The 14027-nt window shown below is 66.5% G+C and overlaps 1 protein-coding gene across 7 annotated transcripts in view; it reads right to left on the bottom strand.

Annotated features, from left to right (window-relative positions):
• RTEL1 (regulator of telomere elongation helicase 1) overlaps positions 1 to 13797 on the bottom strand; it is a 30972-nt gene extending 17175 nt beyond the window's left edge. For 4 of the 7 annotated variants that reach the window (XM_047746113.1, XM_047746118.1, XM_047746120.1 and 1 more), the window contains exons 1-9: positions 13647 to 13797; positions 12742 to 12996; positions 11546 to 11741; positions 11159 to 11252; positions 10481 to 10562; positions 10207 to 10267; positions 3693 to 3768; positions 2939 to 3023; positions 718 to 783 (exon numbers count right to left, since the gene is read on the bottom strand). In XM_047746113.1, coding sequence (XP_047602069.1) covers positions 718 to 783; positions 2939 to 3023; positions 3693 to 3768; positions 10207 to 10267; positions 10481 to 10562; positions 11159 to 11252; positions 11546 to 11741; positions 12742 to 12843 — 762 coding nt within the window. In that variant the 5' untranslated portion in view covers positions 12844 to 12996; positions 13647 to 13797. Of the gene's footprint in view, positions 1 to 717; positions 784 to 2938; positions 3024 to 3692; positions 3769 to 10206; positions 10268 to 10480; positions 10563 to 11158; positions 11253 to 11545; positions 11742 to 12741; positions 12997 to 13241; positions 13462 to 13646 lie in introns of those variants that run through there. The other 3 variants (XM_047746117.1, XM_047746119.1, XM_047746114.1) reach the window with 2 other exon arrangements.
• Between the last annotated feature and the right edge of the window lie 230 nt (positions 13798 to 14027).

Raw genomic sequence — 14027 nt, 5'->3', positions numbered from 1 at the left:
CCAAGGTGGGGTAGGGGTACAGGCTACTGGAAGGCGCATCCCACGGTCCCTAAGGCCAGGTCACACACTGGTCCAAAGACAGCCAAACCACCACACCAATGTTTGAAATTTCATAACTGGAAAATTTCCATTTAGAAGAGAAATTTCTCGGGGCGCCTGGCTGGGTCCGTCAGAAAAGCACACAATTCTTGATCTTGGGGTCATGAGTTTGAGCCCCAAGCTGGGTGTAGAGATTACTAGAAAAAATAAACTTTAAAAAAATATAGAGATTTCTGGCTTTTCTCAAAAGTCAGACATGGCCCACTAGACCCATGGTCCCATCTTCCATGATAACAAGTGCCTGGAACCAAGCGGAGGCCTGAGGGCGGCTGCTGCTGTCCTGGGACAGTAGGCTCCAGAGCACACAAGTGACCTTCCTCCCCTGTCCTGCTCAAGAGCAGCCATTCCTGGAAACACAGGGCCCTGAGCAGAGACCACAGCCATGCGGTGGAAGGGCAGAGGTAACAGGGAGGGACCGGCTGTGGTTCCCAGCGGGCAAGCATCAGGTTAGGTGGCCACCAAGGGACAAAGAGAACGAGACCAAGCAGGGGCTGTGAGTTTTGGATAGAAATGGGCCACAGGGCTGGCCAGCATATCCTGCCCAAGCCTTGGAAAGGTCTGCACTGCTCTCTGCAGGGACGTGGGGGGTGGGGGCGGAAAGGCCACCTGGGCACTCACCACATTGTGAGCTTCGTCAAAAATCACAACCGTCCCCTTCAGGTCAATGCTGTGGGCTCGGCGACTCTGCAGCAAGAGGGGAAGGACGCGGGGCTGGGGCCGAGAGGCTCAAGGCCGGCAGGGGACGCCCCCTCAGGCCATGCCCACCTGATCTCCCACCCGCTGAGCTGGAGGTGTCCCTTCTGGCGACACGCAGCACGAGGGATCGGGCATGGGACCCCACACCATGCGGCCACATAGCCACGGGATAGAGGAGGCCCAAGCAGGGCTTGGGCTGGTGCTGACTTGGGGCGGACCTGGGTGGGGTCAACGCCAGTATTTCTTTACTTCAGCTGCTTTTGAGGTCCAATACTCATAAAAATAAAGTGTCCGTTTTAAGCGTGCAGTTGGTCTTGACAAACGCGAGCACTGCGTCGTCAGCACGCAGGAGAGTAGACCCGCTCCCCTCCCCCTACCCGAGGGCTCTGACCATCCTCGTGAGTGGGGATCAGGTCTGCCTTTCCTGGGCTGTCCTGGAAACAGAGTCAGGCAGCAGGGCTCGTCTAACGGCCCGTGGGCAATGTGTTCTGAGACCCACGTGTGTCGCTGATGTGTGGCCACAGCTCAGCCCTCCTCATGGCTCGTGGTGCTGTTTTGGGGACGCCTGCTGCTGATGGACGGGCTGTTCCTGGTGTGGACCACAGACGCGGCGAGGCTCTGGCCCTGGCTGCTCCCCTCTGGTGTGCTGCCAGAGTGGCACCCCACCTCACACCGCGAGCAGAGGAGCCCAGCACGGCCCTGTGTCCTCGGGGGACACTGGTCACCGGCCTCCTTCCAGACACTCTGCTGGGAGCACAAGGCCATCCCCCTATGGTTTTAACCTGCACTTTCTCCAGACCAGCAGTGCCGCACACTCTCTGTGCAGAGGCTGACTTGGCCGCCCCAGCTCCTTCCTCTGGGATGGCTGGTGAGGGACGGAGACGCCACCCAGAGGCGGGCGCGGTCCATAGTACCACGAAAACTCTCCCTTTGTGACTTGGTGCCATTTTCTTAATTTTCCTCTTAGAGGTCAGGGCTTTCCATCGTGGTGAACTCCAACGTGGAGTTCTCTGTGGCCGGCGCGCAGTGTGTGTGAGCGAGAGCCAGGCCCGCCTCCCTGCTCCGTCCGGGAGGAGCTCTACGCGTCCAGCTCTTCCATCCGGGTTGTGCAGGGTCAAGGAACTGCTGAAATTCATTCTCTTCCAAACAGACATCTGACTCCAGCGCCAATTTTTAGAGAAAAAAGTCCCAAACCTTTCCTTTTCCCGCTGAAATACCTAAGCAAGCTTGCTGAAAACCACTGCCTCCCGTGCGGGCGTGTCTCGGTGGCACTGCCGTGCGAACCTGGCCAGCAGCTTGGTCTGTGCACTGCAGCCCGTCCTGGAGCCCCCCACCTCTGGCCTCCGTCATGGCTGCCTCACCTCCTTCCACCCTCTGCCATTCCAGGTCAGCCAGATAATCGCTTTGTCAGGCCCAGGGCACCATGCTGGGGTGGGGCCGGCCAGGCACCAGTGCGCCCCACGCTCTGCGCAGGGTCCGGACCGCTTTAGAGCCGCCCGCACCCATGCCACGCTCTGCTTCCCCCTGCTCTCTCCATGGGCCCTGAAGGCTGCCCTTCCTCGAAGACATCCCCGCCCTATGGCACCGACCCCAGCCTCTGTGCTCTGCTCCTCTCCCCTCCCGCCGCTGAGCACCAGCACCGCCCGCGGTGGCAAACTGCCTGCACCAGTCGTGCTGGACCAGTAAGGCCCCGGACGGCGAGTCATCCACCCTGTTGCGGCAACACGAAGGCCAAGCCCGCATTCAACCAAGGGTGTGTGCGAGGATGGGTGGACACGTGCATCTCAAGAGACGGCTGCAAGGGAGGCCGGGACCACACGCTCAGGGCTGCCTCACCGGGCCCACCTGGGAAGAGACAAGCCAAGCCGCCGGGACAAGGCCAGGGACTGGCCTTGGATGCAGCCACTGGGCTGCCTCACTCCATCAGCCTGCCCGCTCCCAGAGAGCTTGGAATGGCAGACCCATGGCCCCACGCTGGCGACAGCTGTCCCCAGACCAGGGAGGGAGGCGGAGGCCTCGCACGCATGCCTGCGGCTCTGCAGGTCTCTCAGACGCTGAACCCACGGAGGCTCTGACAGTCCCACACGAGCCCAGGGATGCCACCTGATACCAGCAACCATCAGCCGCAGGCCAAAAACCTCACCTTCGCGTCCAACAAGTAGTTGTAAGGCATGAAGATGACGTCGGCTTGCTGCTTCAGGGTCCGAGAAAGGTAGTACGGGCACAGGCTGTGGAGGGGAGGGAGGCACATGTTGGAGCCATGAGGGAGGTCCAGGCCCTGGGAGGGGCTCCCGCTGGGCGGCGGCCAGGCTGCACGCTGTGCCCTCTGACAGGCAAGAGCAAGGAGCCCAGTGCTGCGGGGCTCAGACGGGAGCCGGGGCCTGGGGACTGCAGGGGGGCTCACTGCGTTACGGTTCACACCACCAGTTTTCAACCATGGCAGCGAATCACCTGTTAAAAAATCAACATAAACAAAACACCCCAATCCTGTTCCTGGGTAGAGAACACGGCAATCAGAAAGAAAACGCCCAGTCCTATCTCAGCACAACCCGAAGTCCTGAAGCCGCAAGAGATCGACACAAAGAGCGAAAAGCACGTGGGTTCTGTGGAAACCAGACGAGTGGAGGAGGCCGGCACCGTGCCCGCTGGCCGCTGGAAGCCAAAGCAAGTCCGTCAGGAAGCCGGGGCTGCCCGGCAGGGCTATGGTCACCTCAGCAGCAGGGACGGCTTCCCTGCTGCCCCGATATTCAAAACCACTCTTTTCACACCAAAGAACCATTAAGTTTACAATTAGTCAAGGGAGCAAAGCAAAGAAAGTGGCGTGCCTGGCTTCGTCATGGCAGAACCTGTTCTAGAAGGACGGACGGGCGGCTGCTGTCTGGCCGCAGGGGTCTTACCTATGCTTATTCCCACTTCTGACCAGGTCCTCGATGTCCAGGATGGTGGTAGCTAGCTCCTGCTCCAGGCTCTTCTCTGAGGACACAGGCAAGAACAAAGACATGTCCTCAGGCCCAATGAGTCCTGCAGACCCCAGAGGAACACCCAGGCAGTGACCCTCCCTCCGAGCAGGACTAGGGCACCCAACCACCTAGGGACTCACCAGAGAATTCCTGCTTTGAGAGTCTGAGTGACCTTGGAAGGGCCCCAGACCTGAAGTAACCCTCCGGGGGCCCAGCTCTCTGCCTCGAGAGGGAGCTGCTGGCCTGAGACCGAGCAGTAACAGGACAGGGGACCCCGGGGGACAAAGGCGGGTGCACAGCCCCTCAGCCTGTCTCTAGATGCCCTCAAGGCTGTGCCTGGAAGCATCTGTCCTATAATTAGGCTTCGGTCTGGCCGGAATTAGCTTTCTCTCTTCGCTTCCCCCAGAGGTCAACAGTGCAGGGACACAGATCTGAGGCAGGCCTGAGGGAGGTGGGGGGCCCCGAAGCAGAACCCACTCCATGCCTGACAGACCCACGATGGCCGCCCAAGAGAAGCACGACTCCCTGCCGGCTGCGCAGGTGGCCTGGACCAGAAAGGAGCTAAGAAGGGGCCCCAGGAACCCCCTGAAGAGCTGCCTTCACCCAGCCCCTCAGGAGCCCACATCCAGGCTGGGAGGCCCAGGGCTCTCCTCGAACACACAGCCCAGCGGCAGGGCAGCCTCCTGTGGAAACCGGCTCCTGGCTCTTGGCCCCACTGTGGCAGGTACTGGGCCCGGCCCTTCACTGCAGAGGCTAGAACACACCTTGGCGGTGACCTTGGTGGTGACCGAACCCAAAATGCCCCCTAGGGTCAGCAGGGAGAGAAAGGCTGTGCGCCCAACAGCACAGCAGCAACAGAGCAGCCCATCCGTGGGCTCTGCAGCAGGACAGCCTGGAAGGGAGGCGGGCAACAGGAAGGGGCGGCGGAGGCTGAAGAGGAGGGCGTGGTGAAGGGGCTGCAGCCAGGGCTGACCCCAGTACACAGATGCTGTAGGCAGCGAGCGAGGCCCTTTGCCTGCTCCCCCAGACAGAAGCCAAGCAGGACGCTAGCTCTGCACCTTTCTCCTTCCTCCCACATGATCCTCTCCTCCTCTCAGACCCTTCTGGAGTCTGCTCACCCCCCCAAGGGCTGGGCAGCTGCTGGCGATGCCACCGCACATCCCATGGCAGGGGAAGAGGCGGCTAAGATGTAGTAGAGGCGCGCGGCAGGGGCGCAAGCAGAGCAGGGAGGCTGGGGACCGGGGCATGACCAATGAAGCCTGGAGCCAGCTGTGACAGCTCCCTCACTTTGCCATGCACGGGGCACAGCAGGGGGAGGGTCTGCAGCCCAGGAGACCAGCACACACCTGCTCCCGCACTGCCTCCACTGTGGGCCGGAAGTGCCCCTCAGTTCCCGCCCCTCCTCCGGACTCCTGACCCTCCCCCACCCGTTCCATCACCCACCAGATAAGGTAAGAGATGCTGCAGGTGAAGACAATACAGGTGACAATAGTCCAAGAGTGGGGCTGTGCCTGTGTGAGGCGGAGCGGGTGTGAGGCGGTGCGGGTGTGAGGCGGAGCGGGTGTGAGGCGGTGCGGGTGTGGGGCGGTGCGAGTGTGAGGCGGTGCGGGAGGGGGGCTGTGCCTGTGTGGGGCGGTGCGGGTGTGAGGCGGAGCGGGTGTGAGGCGGAGCGGGTGTGAGGCGGTGCGGGTGTGGGGCGGTGCGGGAGGGGGGCTGTGCCTGTGTGGGGCGGAGCGGGTGTGAGGCGGTGCGGGTGTGAGGCGGAGCGGGTGTGAGGCGGTGCGGGTGTGGGGCGGTGCGAGTGTGAGGCGGTGCGGGAGGGGGGCTGTGCCTGTGTGGGGCGGTGCGGGTGTGAGGCGGAGCGGGTGTGAGGCGGTGCGGGTGTGGGGCGGTGCGAGTGTGAGGCGGTGCGGGAGGGGGGCTGTGCCTGTGTGGGGCGGTGCGGGTGTGAGGCGGAGCGGGTGTGAGGCGGTGCGGGTGTGGGGCGGTGCGGGTGTGGGGCGGTGCGGGTGTGGGGCGGTGCGGGTGTGAGGCGGTGCGGGAGGGGGGCTGTGCCTGTGTGAGGCGGAGCGGGTGTGAGGCGGAGCGGGTGTGTGGCGGTGCGAGTGTGAGGCGGTGCGGGAGGGGGGCTGTGCCTGTGTGAGGCGGAGCGGGTGTGAGGCGGAGCGGGTGTGTGGCGGTGCGAGTGTGAGGCGGTGCGGGAGGGGGGCTGTGCCTGTGTGAGGCGGTGCGGGTGTGAGGCGGAGCGGGTGTGAGGCGGTGCGGGAGGGGGGCTGTGCCTGTGTGAGGCGGAGCGGGTGTGAGGCGGTGCGAGTGTGAGGCGGTGCGGGAGGGGGGCTGTGCCTGTGTGGGGCGGTGCGGGTGTGAGGCGGAGCAGGTGTGAGGCGGTGCGGGTGTGGGGCGGTGCGAGTGTGAGGCGGTGCGGGAGGGGGGCTGTGCCTGTGTGAGGCGGAGCGGGTGTGAGGCGGTGCGAGTGTGAGGCGGTGCGGGAGGGGGGCTGTGCCTGTGTGGGGCGGTGCGGGTGTGAGGCGGAGCAGGTGTGAGGCGGTGCGGGTGTGGGGCGGTGCGAGTGTGAGGCGGTGCGGGAGGGGGGCTGTGCCTGTGTGAGGCGGAGCGGGTGTGAGGCGGTGCGAGTGTGAGGCGGTGCGGGAGGGGGGCTGTGCCTGTGTGGGGCGGAGCGGATGTGGGGCGGAGCGGATGTGAGGCGGTGCGGATGTGAGGCGGTGCGGGTGTGGGGCGGTGCGGGTGTGGGGTGGTGCGAGTGTGAGGCGGTGCGGGAGGGGGGCTGTGCCTGTGTGGGGCGGTGCGGGTGTGAGGCGGAGCAGGTGTGAGGCGGTGCGGGTGTGAGGCGGTGCGGGAGGGGGGCTGTGCCTGTGTGGGGCGGTGCGGGTGTGAGGCGGAGCGGGTGTGAGGCAGTGCGGGAGGGGGGCTGTGCCTGTGTGAGGCGGAGCGGGTGTGAGGCGGAGCGGGTGTGAGGCGGAGCGAGTGTGAGGCGGAGCGGGTGTGAGGCGGTGCGGGTGTGGGGCGGTGCGATTGTGAGGCGGTGCGGGAGGGGGGCTGTGCCTGTGTGAGGCGGAGCGGGAGTGAGGCGGAGCGGGTGTGAGGCGGTGCGGGTGTGAGGCGGTGCGGGTGTGGGGCGGTGCGGGCGGGGGGCTGTGCCTGTGTGAGGCGGAGCGGGTGTGAGGCGGTGCGAGTGTGAGGCGGTGCGGGAGGGGGGCTGTGCCTGTGTGAGGCGGAGCGGGAGTGAGGCGGAGCGGGTGTGAGGCGGTGCGGGTGTGGGGCGGTGCGGGTGTGAGGCGGAGCGGGTGTGAGGCGGTGCGGGAGGGGGGCTGTGCCTGTGTGAGGCGGAGCGGGAGTGAGGCGGAGCGGGTGTGAGGCGGTGCGGGTGTGAGGCGGAGCGGGTGTGAGGCGGTGCGGGAGGGGGGCTGTGCCTGTGTGAGGCGGAGCGGGAGTGAGGCGGAGCGGATGTGAGGCGGTGCGGGTGTGAGGCGGAGCGGGTGTGAGGCGGTGCGGGAGGGGGGCTGTGCCTGTGTGAGGCGGAGCGGGAGTGAGGCGGAGCGGGTGTGAGGCGGTGCGGGTGTGGGGCGGTGCGGGCGGGGGGCTGTGCCTGTGTGAGGCGGAGCGGGTGTGAGGCGGAGCGGGTGTGAGGCGGTGCGAGTGTGAGGCGGTGCGGGAGGGGGGCTGTGCCTGTGTGGGGCGGAGCGGATGTGAGGCGGTGCGGGTGTGAGGCGGAGCGGGTGTGAGGCGGTGCGGGTGTGGGGCGGTGCGGGTGTGGGGCGGTGCGGGTGTGGGGCGGTGCGAGTGTGAGGCGGTGCGGGAGGGGGGCTGTGCCTGTGTGAGGCGGAGCGGGAGTGAGGCGGAGCGGGTGTGAGGCGGTGCGGGTGTGAGGCGGTGCGGGTGTGGGGCGGTGCGGGAGGGGGGCTGTGCCTGTGTGACTGGAGCGGGTGTGAGGCGGAGCGGGTGTGAGGCGGTGCGGGTGTGGGGCGGTGCGGGAGGGGGGCTGTGCCTGTGTGAGGCGGAGCGGGTGTGAGGCGGAGCAGGTGTGAGGCGGTGCGAGTGTGAGGCGGTGCGGGAGGGGGGCTGTGCCTGTGTGGGGCGGAGCGGGTGTGAGGCGGAGCGGGTGTGAGGCGGTGCGGGTGTGAGGCTGTGCGGGAGGGGGGCTGTGCCTGTGTGAGGCGGAGCGGGTGTGAGGCGGAGCGGGTGTGAGGCGGTGCGGGTGTGGGGCGGTGCGGGAGGGGGGCTGTGCCTGTGTGGGGCGGTGCGGGTGTGAGGCGGAGCGGGTGTGAGGCGGAGCGGGTGTGAGGCGGAGCGGGTGTGAGGCGGTGCGAGTGTGAGGCGGTGCGGGAGGGGGGCTGTGCCTGTGTGGGGCGGAGCGGATGTGAGGCGGTGCGGGTGTGAGGCGGAGCGGGTGTGAGGCGGTGCGGGTGTGGGGCGGTGCGGGTGTGGGGCGGTGCGGGTGTGGGGCGGTGCGGGTGTGGGGCGGTGCGGGTGTGAGGCGGTGCGGGAGGGGGGCTGTGCCTGTGTGAGGCGGAGCGGGAGTGAGGCGGAGCGGGTGTGAGGCGGTGCGGGTGTGGGGCGGTGCGGGGTGAGGCGGTGCGGGAGGGGGGCTGTGCCTGGGTGGGGCGGAGCGGGAGTGAGGCGGAGCGGGTGTGAGGCGGTGCGGGTGTGAGGCGGTGCGGGGTGAGGCGGTGCGGGATGGGGGCTGTGCCTGGGTGGGGCGGCGGATGAACCGCACTGCAGATGAGGGCTGGAGAGCTTAGAGCTGAGCTGCAGAGAGCTGTGGAAAGGGGATGGGGCAGTTCCCAGCGAGTGTTGCTCAAAGGCTCCGGGAAGGGGGGATAGGGTACCTGCAACCCACCCCTTTGTCAAGAATGTGGACAGAGACAGCCACAACGGGGCAAAAAGGACTCTACTGAGCAGCAGAGGCAAGACCCGAAGGCCTATGCGACAGTGGGACCAGGCTGGGAGAGCAGGGGACAGATGGAGGACAGAAGGAGGACAAAGCAAGGGGGAAAACGCCTTGGAGCCATCCTGATACCCACAGGCCTCACACAAACAGCAAAGCAGAGCAACTCAGCCAGCAGCCTCCGGGAGCGGGGCACGAGCCACCACCAGGCCACAGCGGTTGGCAGCTGCCCTCGTGCAGGGTCACTGTGGGCCAGGCCGGCCCCCGGTGCTTCCCATGTACTCGTCACTGCTGTGCCAAGGGTTCCCGGTGCCACCAGACCAAACACCACAGCCAGCAAGAAAGCGGTGAGCAGAGAGCTCCAGGGACAGGGCCCTCACCTCCCTATTGCTGGGAGGTGAGAGTCCAAGCTTACTGGGAGCAGACATGGCCCTGGCATGCTGGGCACCGCAGACCCCAGCATTAGGGCCCTGGGAGTGCCCTAGGGCCTCTGTCACTCCTGGCCAGGATCTGAGTCCCAGCCCTGAGGCAAGGAGGAGGGAACCCCAACCCCACCAAAGCACAAGCCTGAGCCATAGAGCCACGGCTGTGCTAGGAGACGGAGAGACCATAGCCCAGAGAAGTGCCCCAATGGGGCTTCTGGCTCCAGTGGACCTTCAGACGCGGGGGCAGCCGCGCGATGGAAAGGTAAGACCCCACAGACGGGGAGGCAAGGGGGGCCAGCCCTCCACTCTGGGCCGAAGGAAGGTGCACAGCAGGAATCAAAGGCCGTGGGCACCGGTGGCCACACACATCAAGCTACGCCAGGGCCAGCTGTCATCACAACCCCGGGCCGGTCACCTCAGCCACCTCCAGGAGAGGCTGTCCTCCCACAGCACCAAAGGCGGGCGGACTGCCCGGACTCAGGGAGAGCCGCACCCATGCTGTGCCCTGTCGCACCCCAAAAACACACGGCAAATCGGTAAAGGGAAAAGCCTGTGGAGGGGTCCAGAAGACCAGGCACAGCTTCCAGAACCCCTCCCGGCCATCTGCCCCAGAAAGGGCTGAGACCACGTGTGAAATGCTGTCTCCCGGGAAGCTCGCCAGACGCCCAGCGCCCAGGGCGTCTGCTGGGGCCGGTCATGTGGGCACCCCTGGCTGGCGGGCGCCCGGATTCCAGACTCCCGGCGGGGAGGAGCTGCTCAGCACCAACCCTCCTGTTGGCACAGACAGTTTAGGCCCGGAGAGCCCCACCTCTCAGGATGGAGAACCCCCGAAATCCACGCTCCCAGACAGCGGCGAGGCTGGCCTGGCCAGGAGGCCCCTCTGAGACGGCAGCCTTCCCTGCCCTGGCCTTTCTGTACACGATCCAGCACGGGTCCACGGTCCAGAGACGGTGCCCAGCACCACCCCACTCACCCCCTCACCTCGCTGAACCGATGGGGCCAGTCTGGAGCCCCAAAGCGGAGAGCCAGCAGGCCACAAGGTCTAGGAGGCAGCACACACTCCAAGCCCTCCTGGCTGTATGCAGACCAACCGGCAGGAGTGGCCTCCCGGACCCCTTACCTTCTGTGTTGTTGTAGAAATGACAGGAACGACTTGCTACCTTCTTCCGGCACAAGTGAATCTGGGACATAAAGGAAGCAGCCCCAGCTAGCACGATGGCCAAGGAAGGGCAGAGCGCTGGGCCAGCCACGGGACAGGCCGCCGGCAGTGCTGCCCGGCATGCGGCGACTGTGCCCTGCTCCGGCCCCCACCAGCTCTTCACCGGGCCCTCCCCAGGGCGCAGAGGCAAGGGCTCCAGAAGAACCAGAGAGAACAGCGCGCGCCAGAAACCCACCTGCATGTGGCTGCTCTCCTGCTTCCTCACCTCGGGGTGGATGCACAGCTGCTCCCGGGAGCCCAGCACGCACACCCTAGGCCTGGCAGAAGACAGATGATGGGGTCTGAGGACCAGGGAGCAAGAGCCCCGGTGCATCTAGCAGCATGAACGTGGGCGTGTGGGACCCACGGGGAGTGCCGGGAGATGGGGCTCACACCTGCACCAGGTAGCCTGAGGGAGGGGCCGTGGCCATAGCGGGCCCCAGGCTTGGGAGGCACTTTCTCCACTGCATGGCCCAGACTGAGCAAGGAGATGGGGTGGGGGAAAAGGGCAGACGGGAGGAGACCCCGCTGACTCCGTGCCCCCGTACAGGAGGCTGGCACAGAACCCCAGGACTCCTACAGCTCTGCCAGGCCCCAGGACGAAGCAGCGCCTCCTTTCCCATCACATGCCCGCCACATGGACCCACACCCACAGGTGACACCACATCGCCTTCCAGGGGCTCGGAGCGCTAAGCCAAGGTTGGCGCAGCGGGGCGGCACGGACAGCCTGACCTCACGCGGTACGGCGGGCTGCAGCGGAGCGCAGGGGGCTCTGCAGTCCAGAGGGGCTCCAGGCAGAACGCCACCATCAAACCAGCTCGTCAAGGCCAACCCCCCATAAGTCAGAGGCAGGGGCGAGCGGCGCCTGACCCACCGGTAGGACGTGTTCCGAAGCTCGCCGACAGCCTGAGTGAGCTGCGAGTGGGTCCTGGAAGCGTAAACGATCTTCGGGATGTCCGCGTAGCAAGCTGCCCGGACGTAAGGAAGCAGCGCGGGTCACGGCACCACGGGACGACACTCTGGTGTGCCGTGGACCCGGGGGCGCTGGGCTCACTCAGCCCTGTCCGGGGAGCGAGCTCAGGGGCTTTCTGCGGAGTTCTAGCTTGGCCACAGGGCTTGCCCCCAGGCGCACCGCCCCCGCTGAGGTAGAATGTCACGGCTACAAGGCCCCTCGCGGAGCTCTGCGCCACAGCCTCACCAGCCCTCTCTATCCCTTTGCTGCCTCTCTGGGGAGACCCAGAGGGGCTGAAGGGAGCCTCACCTGGGGTGTCTCCATCTGAAGTGGCAGCCCCCCAGGACGACAAGGTGTGATCGAGGAAGAGCTCCCCGGGCGCGCTCTCAGCAATCCTGCGGGCCGAAACGGCGTCGCGGAGGTGCTCCCGCCAGGCCAGCGCGCTGCAGAGCAGGCACAGCGTCTTCCCGGTGCCGGTGGGGCTCTCCAGGATGCCGTTGACTCTCTGAATGGGGTCAGCAACGAGGTCACGGGGAAGCAGGGAGCACTGCAGACTGTGCGGCCCGCCGAGACCAGGCCGGCGGCCCAGCAGAGGGACAGCTCTGCTCAGGCTGAGCCCAGCAGAGGGACAGCTCTGCTCAGGCTGAGCCCACCCGACGGGGCACAAGGCCTGCGGAAGGGTGGGCAACGTGACACGCTTCCACGCTCACCCGAAAGCCAGCGGCTACGGGCGGATTCCGCACCGGTTAGCGGACGATGTGCGCAGCGTTACCCAGAACGCAACTGTGTTTCTCAGCCTAACGTACCGTGAGCCGCCAGTCCGGCGGCTGCCAACACAGTGTTGTTCTGTAACTTCGGTCATAAAGTTCCACCGCGCGGAACCTGATGACCTACGTGCACCCCACGCGGGAGCCTGAGCAGCCTGGGGAGACACAGGGGTGGACCGGCCAGACTGTGCTGCCGGCTCCCAGGAACAGGCACTGGGCTCCTCCCTGCAGGAGTCCAGTCCATGCGCACACAGCAGCTGGGAGCCCCGCTGCAGAGTCAGCCGGCGGGCACTGGGAGCTCCATCGGGGCACAACACGACACACTAAGGAAGCCACGGAGAGCTACCTGCACTCCTGCTGCCTTCCGGCACATTCCTGAGCTTTACAGACCTTCCAAAATGAGGATTAGGCACCGGCTAGCCCTCCACGTGCAAACACTACTCCGCCCTCAAACGGCTGGCTGCCCCCCACACTCGGCCTCGGCTCAAACGCCACCTCCTCAGAGAGACCCTCAAGGTGCTCCCAGGCCTACGGCCCCCAACTCTTCTTCAGCCAAGAGCTGTTCTACTTGTCCGTCATCTCTCCTAGAACACCGGTGCCATTTGTGACCAGTCCCGTGTCCGGAAGGAGGCCTGTGACCCACGGGGCTCAGCGGGAGTGACCCCGTGAGGACGTCGCGGAAGCTCTGCCCGCACAGACCCACTCCCAGGGCACCAACGCGGCCGCCCGCAGCCATACCTTCTGCAGACACTCCAGGACCTTGCTCATGTACTCCTCCTGGCACTTGTACGGCTGGAAAGGGAAATCCACGGTCACACCCCTCAGGGCTATCTTGGGCATGCTGGCCTGTTCGCAGGAGGGCACAGAGGCTGCTGGCACACGGGCTGTGCGAGTGGGAGACAAAATCTCCTCCGAACACCTGGGAATCTCAGCCACTGCAGGTAAGTGACGCCAGCCCACGGCTCTGCGACATGCCACTGTCCCCAGGAAGCCCTATGGCACAGAGATGGGGACAAGCCTGTGGGCAGCCTTTCCCGAGTACCAGGCCACGCCACCAGTCAGGCAGTCCCGCCGCGAACGAGGTCGGAGGGCAAGCCTGTGACACCCTAACCTGGGGGGTCTGAGGACAGGAAGAACCTACAGGAGGACCCGCCTTGCTCTCCGGCCCCACGCGGCTCCTTCCTGCTCGAGGCGAGGCGTGCACAGCCCCACGCGCTCTGGGGCAGCAATTCGCTTACCTGCACCAGAGCTTCGACAGGTCAGATCCCCGGCCTGGCGCGCCCTGGGCCCCGGGGCCAGCGGACAGTTCACCCGAACACTGACGGCCCCTCCACCCCGCTCGGCCGGGACCCCCGTCCCACGCTCGGCCGGGACGCCGTCCCGCCCGGATACCCGGACCCCCGGATCCCTGCCCCTCTGGGAGGCCCCCCGCCCCCGCGCCGGGACCCCCGCCCGGAGACCCGCTCCGCGGAGCGCGGGGCCCCACCCACGGGCACTGGAAAACCACCGGCCCCAGAATGCAGCGCGGCAGAGAGACCGGCGCGCGGGCCCGAGGCGGCGCGGGGTCTGCCGGGAGCTACAGTTCAGGGAGGCGCGCGCGGATGAAAGAGCCAGTTCCGGAGTCTCTGCGACTCACGACTCACTTATCTCCGCGGACAGCCTTCCGCCGCCGGGGCCGCCCAGGAATGTTCCCCAGTTCAGCCGGGGCCACTGCGTCCCCGTCGCCGCCAGCCGGCTCGGACTGGGCGGGCTAAGACGGGCCGTGGTCCCTGAACGCGCTGCACTTCCGCCCCCAGTTCCGGTCCGCGGCGCGTGGTTCCCGGCGGAAACCGTTCCGCAGCAGAGGGCCCGCGCGCTCGGTTCCGGGCCGCACCCCGCCCCTCCCGCGGACCCCGACCCCGCGGGCGGAAACCCGAGCTGCGAGCCGTCTCCTCCCCCGACGCCGCGGCCGCGGGAGCCTGCGATCCACGCCCCGCCCCGGGCCAGGTCCCCGGGTTGCCCAGAGGACGGCGCAAGCCTGCGGG

This window comes from Lutra lutra, chromosome 9, assembly GCF_902655055.1.
Source record: "Lutra lutra chromosome 9, mLutLut1.2, whole genome shotgun sequence".
NCBI lineage: Eukaryota > Metazoa > Chordata > Mammalia > Carnivora > Mustelidae > Lutra > Lutra lutra.
The sequence above is the reverse complement of the archived record's forward strand: the minus strand, read 5'-3'. Positions and strand labels throughout refer to the sequence as shown.